Raw genomic sequence first — 18,532 nt, forward strand, 5'->3', positions numbered from 1 at the left:
GCCCCATACTAGCTACTGTGACGACAAACAACACTACCCCCGCCAAAACCAGCAGAGCTACAAATTCTTGTTAACCTTTGAACCAGGACCTGTTACCAGCCTATTACAATAGTTTATCAAGACTAATAAAAAAAATATATATTCAAAGCATACAAACCTTTCTTGCTTATGTCACATCTGCAACAACTTTAATAACACGTATTTTTTCTTTCAGATCCCAAATCGGATGTGGAAGTCAAGGTTTAGAGCATTAGTTCTCTATAAATACTAGACACAGCATCAAATTCATGTCTTATGTCTAAAAGGTAAAAACATATGAAGGAGAATTGCATTAAGAGTAGTTTCCTTCATGGATATTTGGGGCATTATAAAATGTTCAGCAAACACATATTCCTTATTATTGTTCTGTATAGTTGTAGAGATCTTAGAAAGACTTGCATTGCAACCAAGAAAATCCTTAGTGCATATTTACATGATATTAATATTTTTTTTTGTCAGCAGCTGCACAATGCTATTGGGAAATAGTTTAAAATTACTCTAATGTGACCACATGATAACCACATCCTTTTAGCATCTCATGCAAAATCTGTAGAAGGCAACAGAAACCAGCAAACTGTTTTGTTCAGTTATCATGAATCAAGGCCTTAGTTAATTTCAAATTGGTATTGAAATACCATAGCTTGTCCTCTCTCTGAAACTCCAGAATGACCTCTCCATAATTTCTCCAAGCACTTTAAACTTGACACAGACATCTCTTGCTTGTGGGTGGCTGTTCTTTTCTACATCTGGAGAAACACACATCTCTCCCTCAGGGCTGGTAAGCAGAACTTCTGTGGATATAAAACAAGAAGGTTTCCAGCTTGATTTTCCAGAGGACTGAGAAATAATTTCTGTTTTGCAAGGAAAATGAGATAATTCTATCCTATGACATTTATTTATTGCACATACCCGTGTTTTGTATTTCTAGAGACAGATAGGAGATGAAAGTAAGCTTTTGCAAGGATTATTCAGAACTGAAATTCAGAACTTATTGTTCAGAGTTTAACAGTGTCATGGACCTCTCTCGGGAGTTTGCAATACCTGATACTTTCATCTGCCTACATGGATGCCTCACCACACTGTGCCACTGTCTAAACTGCTCATTACTCAGGTCCTGAGTCTCCAGTTTACAATATAGCACTTAAACCATCCCTGAAGTCTGATATTTTGAAGAAGACATGGGTTGTGGTTGCCAGGGTGAATACAAGGGGAAGATAAATGTTACCAGAGCAAGAGACAAGGAGAGATAATGGGGAAAAGGAGCAGGAAAAGGATGGCTGAGACAAGAGTGAACCATTATAGTCTCACTGCAGTACTGCTCTTCTGAGAAAGTCCCCATCTTCAGTTTCCATTTTGATCAGAGTGAAAAAAAGAAAGGAAGGCTGCCAGCCTGGAAAGGAGGACAGCCAGGCAGAGTCAAGGAACTGAATGGCAAGCACAAAGGGTAATAGCTATAACCAAAGGGTTTTTAAATATATGCAGCAAGATGGTGAGTCCAAATGGACCACTCAGAACAGCAGGCTGGAGAGAATCAAAATTCTTGAATGCCATGTGACAGCAGCTCATCTTCCTCTCCCCAAATCCAAGTTTATAGGTAGCATGTTATGCTGTTAGTAATATAATCAAATTTCGAGAGGATCCAGTTCCTCTGCTGCGGCTGGCTGCTCAGTGAAGCTGCAGGTCAGCATCTGCACTGACACCACCTCAGCCCTTTAGAACCCTGCATCTGGCAGCTCCTCATTTTCTAGCACTTGCATTACACCACTCACCCAGCCTCAAGTGCACTGGAAGTACTTTTAGCACAGGACTGCAATCCTTGGTTTAAACATGTCATTCCCCATGGCTGTATGCCAGCATTTGAACTGCAGGGTGCTCAATGAACATAACTCCAAAGGAAACAACTCCAATGAACATAACTCCAAGGGAAAATGCAGAGCTTAAGAAACTAGCTACTGCTTCTAGGAATGTGGACAGAAAGGTGGAGCAGGTGGAGTAGTACCAACAGCATGCAGAACACCTGCCTGAATGCTGATCTCACACTGTGCAATGAAGCAGAATTTCCAACAGGATCACACGCTTCCATTAGTTATTAGACAAAAACAACAGACTCTTACTAGACTATACCAACATTTCCACACAGAGTTCAGTGCCAATGAAAACTTCCTCTCCACGCATATTAACAATTTTTATCTCAGCACAGCTTTGTTTTCTCGCAACTGTTCTAGGAAAACTGCTTTTTAGTGGTTGGCTACTAGAATACTAGGCTATACTTTGACTGTTATTATCATTTTTGCTGTAATACAAAGCTTTCAGATGTGCATACTTCCATCTCCTGGGCTGAATGTATATAGCACTTCCTGGAGATACTGATGTGTCGTAGGCTGCACATAAACTTCTTATCCTTTCAAGACCTTTAGTGGAGATAATGGTATATTGTTCCACTCAGTACAAAAACTACCCTATAGATTATGTGCCTTTGAGGCTTTTCAAGGGCACAAGATGATTAAGTGATGGGTGGATATAGGGAAAAACATTCTCCCCTGAAGAAATGGGGAAAAAGCGGGCAGTATTATTTGTGTTTGCTTATTGAGCTGTGCAAAGGAAATTACATGTTCCCACTTCTTGTGGAGGAAGGAGGGAAGAAGTCAGGACCACATGTCTCACAGGATCTGCTAAATTAGAATATCTATGTTTGGACTGCAGTGGTTGCAACACACTGGAGTATTGCAACAGGAGTTGCAGTTCAGAGTTTCAAGCAATAAATGGCAGCATTGGAGGTGCCAAATGCATCTCAGAGGCTGCCCGTGTTAGCAGTGGGCAGGGTCATTCCTACCACTTTGTCTTTGGTGGCTCAGCTTGCAGGGAGAGCACAGCCCCCATACTGTGCTTCTCTCTCCATGACTCGCTCAGAGGTTGGCTTCTGCCCTTTCTGGACCTCTGTAGTGTAAATGTATGTGACTGCCTCAGAGTTTACATGAGCTGTGTCTCACAGCTGGAGCCTGCAAGTGCTGCAGCCCCCAGCCAGGCCTTTCCCCTGGGCAGGCTCTGAAAAGCTGTGCAGGCTGAGCTGGGGGCATGTGGGGCGGCTCCGAGACAGCCGAGCAGGTTCTACTTTTCCCCTCTGTCCTCCTCTGCCCTGACCAGCTCCAGGGAGTCGCTTTGTGCACAGTGTCCCTTCCCTACCTGTATTTAGCCTACATCCTGCTGCTTGGCAACGCCAGGAAGACAAATATTGTGGAAAATATGACTGACAACGCTGGTGACAAATGTGTTTGATTGCACTAGCCACAAACCATGGCTATCAATATTTGTTACCTATTTCTCTTACATTTTGTCACTATGTACTTTTTACAAAGATGGTGACACGAAGAGTACCCAACAGTCAAGTCACCCAGCTGAAGCAGCTGGGATGGACAAAGCCCCGTGTCAGACTGACAGCACCCAAGCAAGGAACACGTTGCAGTGTGGTGACCGTGCTGCACTCGCCATCAGCTGAATCACCTGTGCAAGTGTGACAGGAACAGGGGTGAGCAGTCGCACTTACGAGCCTTCCAATCTACAGCTCAGCTCAGCTCTCCGTGTTCCCCATTTCTTGGCTGCCAGCAACGGAGGGAAGGTGCCAGTGAGGCCAGATCCCTTTGGCAGCACCGGGTGCGCGTCCTGGCCGAGGGAAGCAGCCCAGGTGACCCTGGCTGGTGATCCACCCCTGGGTGGCTCCTGCCCAGCTGTCACACTGGGTGTTCCCCCCAGAGGCTGCTCCTCCAAATCCAATGGGTACTTAAGGCACTTGAAAGTTGTTTTTCCATTAAAAGAACAATGTTCCTTTTTATGGAACCTCTCGGGTGATAGTTTTCCTTCAGAGACTTAATTTGCATCGTTCTTTCCCTGGAAAATAGCAAACCGAGTTTCTTGTGAGGCTTTATTTAATCCTCATTGAGGACGGGCCTCTGCTGGGGTCAGCCATTGGTAACAGCAGAGGTATCTCCCAAAGAGTATTTGTTTGACAAAGCCACTTTGCAGTTATGCTTACAGCTACTCAGTTTCACCCTTTAATTTCTGTTTCGAACCACTTCCCAGCTCTGGGTTCCAAACCCGCACAAATCTCCCTCTCCCGCGGGCACCAGGCGGGCAGGCCGACTATCAGGCACCGCGGCGGGCAGCCCCGGCGCGCGCGCGCGCGCACGCAGGCCGGGGTCCTGTGGCGCTATAAGAGCGCGCGGCGGCGGGCGCGCCCCCTCTCTGTGCAGCGGCGCGCGGCGGTGCCGGGTGAGTGTCCGCGATGGCGCCGGGGCCCGGCCGGGCGGGATCCCCCCGGCCCTCGGGGCATCGCGGCGGGAGCGGGCCGGGCGGGGGCCCCGGGGCGGCCGGCGCCGCTCACCGGGGCGGCCTGTGTCTGTATTTGCAGTAGGAACCCAGGCGGGGACCGCACCCACCGAGAGCGCCATGGCCGAGGAAGGGTGAGCAGGGCCGGGGCCGTCGGGGGCGGCGGGCGGAGGGGCCGGGTCGCTCCGTTGCGCGTCAGGCTCGGGAGCTCTGGCCGTGCCGCGAGTGCAGGCCCCGGCGCGGTGCTGCTGCGTGCTTCCTGCAGGCCGGGAGATGAGCCGGGGTCCGCCTGGCAGGGCCGCTGTGCGCATGGCGTCCTCTCCTTCCTAAAGGAGCGTGGGGGCAGCATGGCCCGATGGCTCGCCAGGAGGATTTAATGCCTTAGCTTCCTTCAAGTTCATCCTTCGTCTGATTTTCTTTTGGCATAGTGCTTTAACTTGCTTTTTTTCTGTACTTTTTTAATGGCCGGATGCTTGCAGGTGAACGGGAAGCTTTTGCTTTTAGTTGAAAGTTGTTGGCACGATCAGAACATTGTGTGTCTTCTCTTTAGCATTACTGCTGGAGGTGTAATGGATGTTAACACCGCTCTGCAAGAAGTGCTGAAGACCGCACTTATCCACGATGGCCTTGCTCGCGGTATCCGTGAAGCAGCCAAAGCCTTGGACAAGTAAGTGTGGTGTGACCAGTTTCTCTGCTGTGAATAGCAAAACTGCGTGAGACCTTGTGATGAGGTGTCCTGAGCACCTGCAGTGGCCATTTTGTTCAGTAGTTCAGTTTGAAACTTGCGCAAGATTATAGCTTTCTGCCAGTAATTTTTTTCTTTTCTAATTTCTGATTTGGGGCCTTAAAGTGGCGTCTTAAAATACAGAAGCTAAACTTGATTGCTGAGGAACAGCAGCATCTGGTATATGAGGTTCTGTCATTTTGTGGCCCCAGTGCAACTGAGTGTTCATGTGGGTGTATGGCTTTTGTGAAGAAAATGGAATGAATGGTGCTTGCTGTATGTGGCTATGAAAATCTAGGTTTCAAGAACCTTATTTTAAGAAGTAGTAAAGTATTCTCAAAACTTTATGTGAATTTAATTAGATTAATATGTATTTCAGACTTCCCTGGAAGAGTTAATTTAGCTTTTATGAAAAAGCCTTAAATTCATAGCTTTCTACTTTTTTGCTGTCTTTTGTATATTGCAACAGTAAATTGTCAAGGTGCAATATCGAAACAACGTTAAACTTTTGTGCCAGTCATTGGGTAATCAGTTTTGGTCTTTTCTAGGGCAAAGTATATCTTTATATACAGGTATACATACACACCTGTGTGTGTGTTAATATGCAAATCCATACTTGCCTTGCAAGAAAAATCTGCTCAAATGTAAAGCTACAGTGTTTGGGTGATGACTTCTCAGTTAGTCGGATACCCCTTCACTCGTCCTGTGAGTGATAACTGCTGTCTGACAAACCTGTATGCAGAAACCTCTGGGACAAGGCACTAAACATGGGCAGAGAAATAACCTCAGGTGGCTGACAGCTGGTTGGTGTGGGTTCTTCTGAGTGCAGCTACAGGTTTACAAGCTGTGTGTTAAGATTGTGTGTGTGAGGTTTCTACACATTTGTGTGCAATGGTTCTTGTTTGGAAATGTTCCTGGCATTCTGTTGACACTCCTGATAAAGAAGGTCTTTTTAGGGAAAACTGACTTTGTTTGCAGAGGTCACATTTCATTAGGTTAAGCATAGAAGACCTACTCAGCTCTCTCTGTTGTCAGGTGTCCCTTTGGTATCTTAACACTGTACCACAGTATACAAAGATCCTAATTAGAATTGGGGCCCTGTCATTACAGCTTCTCTGAACGTAAGTAGAAAAGATTGTTCTGAAGAACTTAAAAACACCTTGGTGTGGAAATTCAAGCTTTTAGTAATTAAAATTCTAATGTTAAATTGCTGTAATCTGTGGTAAATAAGAAAAAGTGACTTGTAACTTGGTTGCTTTGCATCAATGACAGTTCCATAGGGAACCTGGTGTTTATCCAGTCATCAGACCTTTTTCCAGTGGCTGAGAATTTTAGTGATATTTTTAGAAGCTTCCAAACCAGCTATAGAATAGCCTGTAATGTATATATAAAAACATTAAAAGTGACAAATCACATCAAAAGTATATTTAGTATTTCAAAAGCTTATGGTGTCTCATAATCAAAAGTTAAAACTTAGGAAGTGGTTCTCTAGAAATGCATGTGCTGAATGCAATTATTTTTGGTTTTGATTATCAAGAAATTTCAATCAGTACCTGAAGTAACATCTGTCAGTTCTCATTTTTTTTAGACGCCAAGCCCATCTCTGTGTTCTGGCTTCAAACTGTGATGAACCCACATATGTAAAATTAGTTGAAGCACTCTGTGCAGAACATCAGATCAACTTAATAAAGGTGAGTGAACTTGAGACAAAAGTTCGGAACAGTTAGGCCGCTTGTTTCAGAGTGTAGAGAGCTGAACCTTCAGAACACTACTGTAATTCTTTGTATGGCTTGCCTAAGCCGATCTTCCCTTAGCAGCAGATTGTTCTGATTCTATGTGATTGCCATTTTTCCACGGTACAAAACCTGTGGGTGTAAAAGGCAAAGGATGTGGATTGGTTATTTTGCACAGTTTAAGTGAATTTTGATGTCCTGTATAATAAATAAAATTACTGCTGGGAGTGGAGGGCGGGAGGAGCATTCCTGTGACTCCAGGGAGGCTCAAGCTGTACGATGATGATACTTTGGCTCCCTCTACTGATGCCTGTGAGGAAAGCAGCCATCCGTTACCCAATGCTTCTGACAGTACAGCAGCTTCTGGGCTGAGCCAGCTGTGCCAGAAATGGGAATTTCTGATGTGATGTGGTGCTCTGCACAGGTTGATGACAACAAGAAGCTGGGCGAATGGGTGGGTCTCTGCAAGATCGACAGAGAAGGAAAACCTCGCAAAGTGGTGGGCTGCAGTTGTGTGGTTGTCAAAGTAAGATTGCTAATTATGTTCTATTTCTTGACTTCTGAAAATAAGTAGTAAACCAAAGGTTGCTTTAGATCAGGAACTGTTAATTACAGCTCCTATTTTTTTTTTTTGTTGATAGTGAACAGAAGCTCCTTTCCTGTATCATAGTCCCTTGTCATGTTTATTTACTCATGTACATTTTGAGAGTTAATGGTTGTGTCCTCGAAGTATCTATGCCTACCTGCCAGTAATCATTAGAAGAAAAGGCCTGCCTAGAAGATAGGAAGCTTTGCTTTAGACAGAAAAGCCAGTTCAGTGTATCCACTCAACTTGAAAATGTTTTGTGGAGCTTAATTCACAACAGAACTGGCAAAGTAAAGCCACAGTACGAGCCTTGAAGACTTTGTGGTCTCTGAGGTCCCAAGAGATGGCTACATCTTCGCAATGAAGACTAGTGCCTTCTGCATGCATTTTTATAATTATGCTACTTTTTCACATGCTTTACTTTATTTTCTTTAAGCAGAAAAGATACTGTTTGCATTCCTGTCAATGCATGTTAATGTCAAGTTTCATTCATTCATTTGAATGAAATAGAACTGTACTTTATTAGAATAGTCTTATTAAAGAGCAGGGGGAAACTGACAAATTGATTTAACTTGTGTGAAATTGTGGGAATTTCTTGTGAAAAAGTATCAGAATCCCATTTGTTCTTATGAAAAACAGTTTGTGAAATTTAGGATGGGTCTGTGTTTATGTTAATAATGGGTTATTTTGTGTTACAGGACTATGGCAAGGAATCTCAGGCCAAAGATGTCATCGAAGAGTACTTCAAGTGCAAGAAATGAATGACAAATAAATTTTGAACCAGTCTAGTGTATGTGTGATTAATGATTTGATGTCTGTGGAACAGTTCTTTTGAGTTGCAAAGGGTAGCATGGAAGATGCAAAAAACTTTGCAAATGTTGGTGTGGTTTATGAGTATTTTAACTGTGTCTGTTTGCTAGAAAGATCATGGAGGATCCAAGCCACCATTCCTGGTTTTGGGTAATTCTGTTTTCTGTTCCTACCCCAGAAGTTACCAGCTAGAACGTGGCACAGATTCAAGTTGCAATAATGCAGACAGTTTAAAACTATCCTTGCTTGGTAGTGCTTTGGTCTGTATTTCTAGGTTTCTCAATTACTTAGCTAAAGTATTGCTGCCTCAGTGATAAAAACCTGGGACCTTCTGCTGAGACAAGTAAGAATAACAGCCTTAACTGTTTCCCAATTCTTCTGAGATGTTGCAGGATTTCTATAAATGCTTTCTTAAATTATCCAGGGAAGTTAATGGACACAATATGTGTTTTACTTGTTCCTTTGCCTCAAATTGTGGGTGATAACACCTAACGAGTTTGGTCATGCCGCTTGTAGATCTGATTCTGTAGTTCTCGTTAGGTAGGGTAGCCAAGTAGTTGAATTTTCACTTGCTCAGATTAGGCAGTGTTAAATTCTAACTTGCCCAGTGTTTTGGTTTCTGTAGTAGTAAACTGATTTACAGAACTTGTGGTTTTGTCGGTTTTTTGGAAGTAAGGGATTCAGACTGATTTGTTACCCTCCTGCAAGTTGTTTTATGTGTCTTAAATTTTCTGCTGAGTAGCTCTTAAATGGAGTGCGTCATAAGCAATCGCTGATTATGCTGATGTGTAAGATATGAATGTGAATATTTGGGTCTGAGCCCCTGTGGCTGAGGAGATGGGAATGTTTATCTGTTTTCAGGCTCTTCAGCTTAAATTTTTCTTACGGTTTGTAGCCCCTCTTGATTCCCCTAGTCCTAAGTGTGAGAGTAAAGGCAGGCATTTTCTCCAGCTGGGCTCAGATGCACTTTTCTTGCAGCTCTTTTTTTAGGCTCTTAAAAGGGTCTCTTCAGTTTTGGCCCTGTCTACTACTTGTAGTAGCGAGATTTGGGTGACTTGGGTTGTTAAAGGTTTCTATAGTAACATTTTCAGGTGTACTCTAAAAAGCCATCTGCTCAAATATGTGAGGTCTGTATCCTTTTGCTGAACTAATGGATGTTCTCAGAAAACAGACCTTAAGGTACTTCAGTTTGTCCAAAGGAGGATGGCAAATCTTGTGAAGGGCCTGGAGCCAGCTGGGAAGCGGGTTATTTAGCCTGGAGGAGGCTTGGGGGAAGACCATGCCACTCTACAGCCATCTGAAAGGTTGTAATAAGGTGAGGGTCTCCTCTGAACTAGCAAGTTACAGGTTAAGAGAAAATGGCCTGGCGAGGTATTAAAAAATACAGTTAAGCATTGGAAAATGCCAGGGAAGTGGTGGAATCAGCAGTCCTGGAGGCAGTTAAAAGACCTGTCGATGTGACACTGAAAAATGTGGTTTAGTGGTGGGCTTGGCAGTGTTTGGTTTGCAGTTGGACTCCATGATGTTTTCCAACATAAGTTACTCCATTATTTAATTCATATGTGCTAAGCCCGCAACCAAGTTGAGAAGAGTCCAGCTCACACAAACTATTTGGGTTTATGAAATACTCATTTAACATGTTTTAACTTGGTGTGAGAAAAATAACATCAAAATGGTTTTTGTGCTTGATTTATACTAGTGTAATGGCAACATTAGCAGTAGCTGGATTATTGCATTTCCTCTTAAATGCTGTGAAGGGATTCAAGTAAGGGGAGCTGTTTACAGGCAAGTTTGTTAAGCAGTGATTCTTCTGCTGCAGTGGAATGATACCTCAGTAAATATTCAGGAATGTTACATTTTTTTAGTGTTGCCATACCATTTTACATAGCAATGAATGTTAATACTAGGGCATCTTTTCATGCCAACTTTTTTTCATTGGAATAGAATCAACACTTCCTAAATGTTTTTTGAAAGAATGATTTAGGTTGAAATCTAAAGTTTCTTATCAAAATGCTTAGGTTTCAAATTAGGACTCTTCCAGGAAATGAAACATTACAGGAAGTGACCTTGGCGCTTATGCAGAGTAAGCATCGGAGAACTGATTAGGTTTGCTTCATGCTTTTTACCCAAAATTATCCCTAGGGTTTGGTTTATTTTCAGAAATTTCCTGAGGCTTTTGATTCACCTTGATATTTAGTAAAGGTTTATTTTATTTTTTCTAAATTGACTGAGGCAAAGAAACGATTTCTCCTTCATAATGCATCCCTTAGAAAAGGCTTCTCTGAGGCCTCTGCTTTCTAGACTACAGTGCGGCAATATCTTCATGCCTTCTTGACAAAGGGTATTTTTAGTTTAACTATTGAAGATGTACTAATTTTTCTGTGTCCTGCAGAATTTCAGATAAGATTTTGGAGGAGTAGGTTTTGAGATTCTACTTGAGGCTGCAGCCCCCCTGCCCAAAGGGGTATATTGCTGATCTCCAGAATGGATGTGCTTAGACAGCACTAAACATGGGAATGGAAGATAAAGGCTTCAGAGTTAGGGTTCCAGGACTGACCTTATCATATTTAATGTCACTTTCGTGTTTTCCTTTTGAAAATGGAATAACACAGAATGGTTTGCTCAATGATGTATGTTTTGTGGCTTTTGGTTGGCAAAAGCATCAGAATTATTTTTTTTCTGAACTGAAATAGGGGGCTTGGGTGGTTTTGTATGGAAGGGTAGGTGTTAACAAGCCTAAAATATGCTTCAACATGAGGTAAAAAGCTAATGAAGTCCTTTGAAGAAATTCTGGTAAGTCATTGTGAAGGTGTCAAGAACAGACTCCCAGAGAGCACTGGAGAACATCCTATATGATAACAAAAGTCTTGAAACCAGTTAAGCTAATTTGTTTTTAGAACCACCTGTGTGTCATCTGGACCACTACTGTTTCCTGTCTGTTTTGCTGTAGGTCACAAAAGCTCCAGTATCTGCACAGCAGCAGCAAGCAGCACCACATTTGCACAGTTGCTGCTTTGATGGAGTCATGGGCATGACTGCAGCTCCTGTAGGAGAATTGGTTATACCTGACCTCCCCTGTTTCCCATGACAGTGCATATTTCCCTGTTTCAGCCCCTTGGAGTCTGGGATAGTGGCGCAGCTACTCTGCTACTTCTGGTTAAAAGGGGGTGTGTGTGCTTCTGATATGTGAGCCTGAGAGCTCACTTGAAGGTAATTTTGATTTAGGAGAGCTTGCTCACAGCAGGGTCCCGTTGCAATGTGCTGGTGTGCTTTGCAGTAGCACGAGTGTTGGGGCATCAGGGCTTGTCAGCAGCAAATCTGCTGCACAAGCACTTTTGTGGGCTTCAGCCATTAATTTGGAGAGCATTGTTTACTTTGCCTGCTTTGCCAAGAGAAGAGATGTTCCTGTCTTGTTTAATGCATTAAGTACTTAATGAAGAGTGGGAGCTAATTCCAAATATAGAAAAAGTATATATTTAATAAGTCACAAAATTTCCTTTTAAAAATTAGGCACAGGCCCCAATATTTTCCGTTTAATAAGATTTCTGGTTAAGAATTGCCTCTCCCTGTCTGATTTTGCTCCTTGTTCGTTTTAAAAAAGCTGCAAGCCAGTGTTCCTCAGGTGTCTGTGTTCCTGAATCTGGTGCCAGCAGGTCCCTGAAACCTGCTCTCTTTCCTGAATGCTTTACAAAGGTCTCTCATTCAAGGATGTAAAGGAATTCTGAACATACATCTGTCAGCCTTGAAGATCTCTTTGAGATTATATGTTTAGGATGTGAAGCCTTAGTAAGATTTGTAATTTGTGTTAGATTGTTGCCTGGAAAATAGAACAGATCTTCCCTAACAATGTTAGAGTGGTAACATAAAAGCAAACCTTTACTTGAAATCTTTAAGGCGCATGATATGGCAAAAACTGAACATAGCACAATAATTCTACAATTTTTATAAGGTTAATGGACTAGTATACCTATCACATATTGTCCAATTAAAAGGTTGGTTGGTTAGGTAATAATTTCCAGGGTACTGTCCCACTGGATGCAGCCCAGAGCTTCTTTGCCCCAATTGTTGTCTCTAGTCCAGATTCTGATTGTATAACAGAACATCCTTGTAGTTGATTCTCTCCTTGGAATAAGACCGAACAACATTTTAAGAATGTATTTAGGATGTTAGCTTATTGTTCCTAAATGTAGGGAAGGAGGACAGGAAAATTACTAGGAGCTACAGCCATGCATTAGCAATCTACAAAGATACAAATTAATGAAAAATATAAACAGCTAAAAAATCTTAGGCATCAAGACCATTGAACCAGATAGCAGACGTTAGGTGAACACTGACGTGGTTTGTATTTTTCAGCCTTAAGGAAAGCAGAAGTAATGACAAATTATTTTTTCAGTGGTTTTAGACATTAAGGTAAATACACAAAATTTTTCAGCCATTGGTTGACAAACAAATGTTTGTTTTGAGAGTCTCTTTAATAAATTGAGTAGATGGAGTGGTTAATATGTGTTGTATGTAAAGATCCTACATGCATTCATAATTTCTTGGTGCGCTGACATTATTTTTATAAGTAAATCCACCACAAGAACACCTAAGTGTGCATCAACTGCTTCATGTACCTGATCTACTCTAAATTATGATACAATCTTTGACAGAAGTAAATCACTATGCAAGTATCTGAACTTCCAGCCATTTGTTACTATGCTTCCTCCTTTTCATTCTGTAAGTGTCCAATTCATATTATATTATATGAACTAATGAAAGCTAATCTGAAAATCATTTTCTCTTAAGGAGCTTTTCCCCTCCTCTCCAGTTAAAAAAAAAAAAAAAAATTAGGGGGGGATTTTTTTATAGTTTGTAAGTAAAAGTATTTTAAATACTTTCACTGAGACCTCTGAGCAACACAGTATTACATGAAATGGGGATTCCTTAAGTAACAAGTATGCTTTTAAAAAAATTTACAAACACAGTTTGGATTGTACCTGATGGGTTTGTTTAAAAAATTTCTTATATTAATACCTAATATTTCCTACTGCTGAAAGATTAATAGGCACACAACAAAGTTATATAAAAATGTATCTACAAGGGAGAAAATGTTTAGGTACAATTCAGCCTAGCTTGTCCTATAGCTCAATCAGTGTCAGGAATCTGTTCATCTTTGCTTTAGTCTGACTAAGGTGTAAGGTAAGTTTTACACTTTGAAGCAGAACAGTAGAGTTAGTATGCTGATATTCTGAAATATACTAAAGTGTAAGCAGACAGATCCTATTTTCCAAAAGGGATGAAATAGGCATTTATGTCAGTTCCTGCCATACCAGGTTCTTGCCCCGTAAAATTTATGATCAAGTTTTGAAACTTAAAAAATATATTTTATGTGGATGTGCAGAAAAATGTTTATTACATCTGTTTCCAAATTAAAAAAAAAAAAATCGTACTTCCAGTATGCTTTATTTTTCTTTCTCACCCAAGTGGTTCTAAGACATTTTCTGCAGTGAAAGCAGTCAGATCCCTGTTAAAATAAGCTTTGTATTTTGAGGACAGAAAAAAAAAATCCATGACCCCTAAGTAACCTTTTGTATTGATTGTATTATTAGCAGCCAGTGTGTTGGATAACATAATACAGATGCTTAGGACAGGTTTAGGAAGGCAAATGGTGAAAAAACCAAAAGATTTCTAGTTTTAAGACTATGTGTTTAAGGAATTGGGGTCATGTTTTGTAGAACCCCTCCACAAAAAAAATGAAACACCCTTAGATATCCATATATATAAAAGTGTTCATATGTCAATAGAGCTATGGTATATATATTCCTTTTCATCCATTTATTTGAATGGACAAAATTCAAGTAAGACCCTTCAGCTTTGCTGTTTTCAGAGCAGCAAAATAGAGTGTTTGTCAGCATGTGTACAAGAAGTACCTTTACAAGCACAGAACTTAGCAAGCTACTGTACTTGAAAAAAACATGAAAATTCAAATCCTGTTTCTGCAGAGGCTGACTTCCATCCCTCCAAATAAAAATCTCAGCTGGTTCTGACTCTTCCCTCATGTTTATCTACAATTTGTTTTTCAGCACGACATCTTTTATACTTTCAGTTAAAACCAGTATGTCTCGGATCCTTTTTTAATCATTGTGAACAGCATCATCCTTCTATCTAACCCTCAAGACCATATTCATGTCCTTTTCAGATGAAAGTTATTGGAAATATATGTGCCTCTTCTACTTGTAATTGTGTGAAAACACCCCTAAAGCTACTGTTTGGACATGTATTTTGAGTGATTTTTCTTATATTAAGAAGAGGCAGACTGGTCAACAAGGCTAGTAGCAGGTAGAGGCAGAGCAACAAGTGCAAGACACTAAGTCAATGAGACAGAGACAATGTGGCCATGAGCCTCGAGGTGACCCTCTCTCTCTCGCCCTTGATCTCTTACCAATAAAAATCCATAAAATGAGTGGCAAAGTATAGGGAGGCCAACTGTCAAGTGACAGAAGAGTGGAAGAGCAAGGATGCATGCGTGCAGACCACATGTGTGTGCCATTTTAAAGGTAGATTACAAGGCTCAAGATAGTATTAGGTGGGAAAGAAAGGCTGTGTGTGCCATCCTGTTATAGTCTGTTGGCATGTGTGTGTTGGAATGTTGGAGGACACAAGACAGATGATGGACTTTGGACCTGGTTAACATAAGAGATTTGATAAATAGGATGCCTTGGCAAAAGCAAATGGAACTTTGAAAATTAGGCCTAGATTGCAAGAAGATTAAATCAAATGGGTTTGCCGGAAAAAGAAAATCCCATTAAACTCTGCAAGCAAGAGATATTGTTATATGCATAAGTTTGTGTATGTGATTTTAACCTAATCATTGTAGTACACATTACTAGTCTCCCTAAAATAGTATATAAGCGTTTGTATCCCACAATAAAATCAGATTCTGATCACCGAGTCAGTCTCCCTGTCTCTTTCCATCACCGACATGTATGTGTTATTTAAACATGAAATCACGTGCTATATTTCCTAGAGTTGTGTCAGGAAATTTGAAGGAAAACCAGCAGACTCTAAGAAAATTTGAAGGAAAATTTGAAGGAAAAGCAGACTCTAAGACTGATCCAAGGTTCTACTGGGATGAAATCTGCAGTGTATAAATATAAACCAAACAACAAAACCAAAAATACCACCAAACAACCAACCCCCCTGCTCAAAACCAGCCCCAACACACCCAAATGAAGACCGTGGTTTTTATGCCTAAAAATGGTGATGGATATTCGTGCCACCAAGCTCCTATGTGGGGGTTGGTAAGCCACTTGGAAATGTTCATTGACCGTGTGTTTTCATTCCTTGGATGCACCAACTTGCTAGAGCTTTGTTCTTTAGGAATCAATAATGCTCACACATTTTGTTTTAAGCGCAGAAAGCTACCAAGCGTGCTTTATTCCTGAAAAACAGGGTTTAGAAGAGTCAGACTGGGAGGTCTGCGTGGACGGGTGCTTGTAGCTTATGCGTCGCAATTTCCCGAAGTGTGGAATGGGGAAGCAGTCCCGTTTGGGAGGCCGGGCGCCCCGAGCCCCGTGGTGCCGGTGCCGGGGCTGGCTGGCGTGCGGGTGTCGGGCACATCGCCGGGGCCCGGCGGCGCCTCCCCGGCGAGGCGGGAGGTGGCAGCCGAGCCCCGGCCGGCGGGAGCAGGTGCCGGCCGCGGTGATCCCGGCGGGCTCGCCGCGCAGGAAGCCAATGTGGAATGTGACTCTTTAATGCCTTTGAATATTCTCGGCTTCTATGCCTACTTTCCAGCGTTGCAGCCTTGTAAAAGCCCAGCACGTCAGGTGTTGGGGCTTTTACGGTGTGTAGAAATGTGTTTGTTAAACCCACGGACTTTGTTGTACGGCTGCGACACCTTTAATCCGTTTTTGTGGGAGCTGTAGCACACAGGGCAAGCACTCTCGTCTGCTTCCCTTCACAGAGAATCTCGATGAGCAAGCTTACAAGCTTGAACAAGCTTGGGGGATGTGGTCAAGGATCCAGTTGTTTGGAAGTTCACTTCATACGTTGTAAGTAGCGCCATCCATCAGACCAAAGAACACCATTGTCAAACACATAAAGGAGCAGCACAGACTTGAGATAAGAGCCAAGATAGGTGAAGGTTTTTTTTTTCCTTTTCCCTCCCTGACTCAAGTGTCTGATGTATTACAGTGTTCAAAGCGTTTCAGTATGCTTATATTGTATTCACACATATGCAATGTATTTGAAACATTCCTACCAAGGAGATTGTGGTAAAAACTGTAATGTGCAGCTTGCTGGGTTTCATTGTAAAGTAATATAATATCCACATGTGCGAAGGCCAATGCAATATTTTATTTTTTGCTTACCCCAGGGAATACGATATTAAATTTATCAGCTGAAGTATTTGAATGAGAACTCATAAATATTTTCTGAGGTGCATCAGTGGCATACATAGGGAGGGAGGAGACATGCAGCCCTGAGTGAAGAGGAAGTTGTTCATACTTTCCATCCTCCACTATCACATAACAGCTATGCCTTGCCCTTCAGATGGGATACTGGCAAAGTTTCTTGGTGACTGAAAACAAGTCTTAAATTGTGGAGAATTTGCTAGTCTGTGATTTTTTTTCTTGTAATTATTAACTCTGTTGTACATGGAGTGCAGATTTTGTTCACATTGGATACAGAGCTTGGGGAGACAGGAGAAGGCTCCCAAAAAGAGAGGTACTGTTCTGAAGGCATTTCACATGCTTAGGAGGGCTGTTGGCCTACTTGCTTTACCTGCTGTGCTGTGATTGTAGGCGTCCTAGAGGGACTAGCTGCTACCAAATCTAGGAGGAGTTTGCACACTGCCCTTGTGTAGCTGTAAATCTTCCAGGGCTTAAGCAAGCACCTCTGCATGGCTTTATCCTGTCTGGCTGTGTGATGTAGCCTCTTGTTTGGAGTTAATTTAAGCATCTCCAAAACAATTCTGCTTTAGAACAGTCCGAGCCATGCTGAGTTAGCAGCTCTCTGTCAACATTGTCTCAGTGTGTACCTGCAGCTAAAATTGCCCATGTCAGGAATGGTACCGAGAACAAGACCAAAGAGTACATTTTGCCAATGTAGAAAATCTTTGTGCCTCCACACCTTGAGTATCACCTACAATTGATCTCTGCATCTCAGGAAGGGCATATTTTTTCTCAAAAAAAAAAAAAAAGGCATCTAAATTTGCTGCAAAAAAAAAGTAATAGCAGTTCTATGGTTTTGCTTCAGTTTGGAGAGAAAGCTGAAAAGGGATGAAGCTGATTTACAGCATCAAGAAGACAGTGCAGAAGATGAGTGCTAAAGCTGTTTACCAAATCCTACAGTACTGGATCGGAGAACATGTATTGAAACTGATGGATGTAATTTAAAACAGGTTTTTAAAAGTGCCTTTCTTCAAAGCCTATAATAAACTCCTAAAACTGGCTGCTGCAAGAAAGTGTGAAGTCAGAACGCATCAAGAGTTTCAAAGTAGATTAGACAAATTAATGGATAAAAGGTGCAAACCAGATCCTATTGGGAAGGCAGTGATATTCCCTCTAACACCTGAAATCTAACAGCAGGATGCAGGAGGAGCATGAGGATTAGATTTCAGATAGTGGCTTTTTTCATGTTCTCTCCTTAAGCCACCTCTGTAACAGCCACTGTGGGAGACAGAAGCCTGGGTGATGGACATTGGTCTCACCACATGGGGCATTTCTGATAGAGAAAGATCAGATGGGCATGCCCTTGGAGTACTAAAAGAGCTCAAATTGCTGCCTAAAGCCTCTTGTTTCAAGGCCACAGACTTAAGAAGGTACAAAAGAAATCAGTACTTGCAGCGAAAGCAAGTCAACAGAAGGTAGCTGCTACAACCCTTTGGAAGTCAGGAAGCAAGACTTATTAGGAATCTGGTTGATTAGTAGACAGCTCAAAGGTGAAGTCTAGCAGACTGAGGGTGGCTCAGAATTGAAAGAAGTAAAAAACCTTTTTTTGTTAACATTTGAGTTGAAAATATGAGAGCCAGGAATATACCTACCCAGTTATCTTTCTATCTTTACTTGTGGGAAATTGTATTAAAATGTCCTTGAGCTTCTTTCTTTCTGAGCTTGCTCTGATTTTGCAGTGGATGCACCTTCTGTGACAATGTCATCCTGGGAATTGCATCGCTCTTGGATCTACCTATCTTCTACTGGCTGAAGTTGATCCAGGGCTGAAGCTGGCATGTGCTCTCCATTGCCCTCCTCTGTGCATGTCACCTCTGTGCACCAGGATGGGTTATTTCCAAAAGGAGTTGAAAGCTGTATTTGTCCAGCCCATAATGTCTTTAGT

At 42.0% G+C, this 18,532-nt stretch overlaps 1 protein-coding gene and 3 non-coding genes across 5 annotated transcripts; all 4 read left to right on the top strand.

The window, feature by feature from the left end:
• Window positions 1–4,197: 4,197 nt before the first annotated feature.
• Window positions 4,198–8,198, top strand: RPS12 (ribosomal protein S12). Of its 2 annotated transcripts, XM_038133360.1 has the most exons (6): window positions 4,198–4,305; window positions 4,445–4,496; window positions 4,913–5,029; window positions 6,675–6,777; window positions 7,244–7,345; window positions 8,104–8,198. In XM_038133360.1, exons 2-6 carry the CDS (start codon window positions 4,483–4,485, stop codon window positions 8,164–8,166), a joined length of 399 nt encoding a protein of 132 aa, XP_037989288.1. In that variant the 5' UTR covers window positions 4,198–4,305; window positions 4,445–4,482; the 3' UTR covers window positions 8,167–8,198. The 2 variants fall into 2 exon arrangements, with proteins under 2 accessions (XP_037989288.1, XP_037989289.1); XM_038133361.1 differs by lacking the exon at window positions 4,445–4,496 and having other exon boundaries at window positions 4,282–4,305.
• On the top strand, window positions 5,744–5,818 carry LOC119699969. The gene has a single exon (XR_005256616.1). It is a non-coding gene; the product is annotated as a small nucleolar RNA SNORD101 (small nucleolar RNA).
• Window positions 7,091–7,177, top strand: LOC119699978. The gene has a single exon (XR_005256625.1). It is a non-coding gene; the product is annotated as a small nucleolar RNA SNORD100 (small nucleolar RNA).
• Window positions 7,626–7,760, top strand: LOC119699977. Its single transcript, XR_005256624.1, has one exon. It is a non-coding gene; the product is annotated as a small nucleolar RNA SNORA33 (small nucleolar RNA).
• Window positions 8,199–18,532: the final 10,334 nt, after the last annotated feature.

Source organism: Motacilla alba, chromosome 3 (assembly GCF_015832195.1).
Source record: "Motacilla alba alba isolate MOTALB_02 chromosome 3, Motacilla_alba_V1.0_pri, whole genome shotgun sequence".
Classification (NCBI taxonomy): Eukaryota; Metazoa; Chordata; class Aves; order Passeriformes; family Motacillidae; genus Motacilla; species Motacilla alba.

What these genes read in the sequence shown, in the direction of transcription:
- RPS12 (XM_038133360.1), top strand. An exon ending in ATCAGATCAACTTAATAAAG is followed by an intron (nt 6,778 to 7,243) that starts GTGAGTGAACTT and finishes TGCTCTGCACAG; the next exon opens with GTTGATGACAACAAGAAGCT. An exon ending in GCAGTTGTGTGGTTGTCAAA is followed by an intron (nt 7,346 to 8,103) that starts GTAAGATTGCTA and finishes TTTGTGTTACAG; the next exon opens with GACTATGGCAAGGAATCTCA.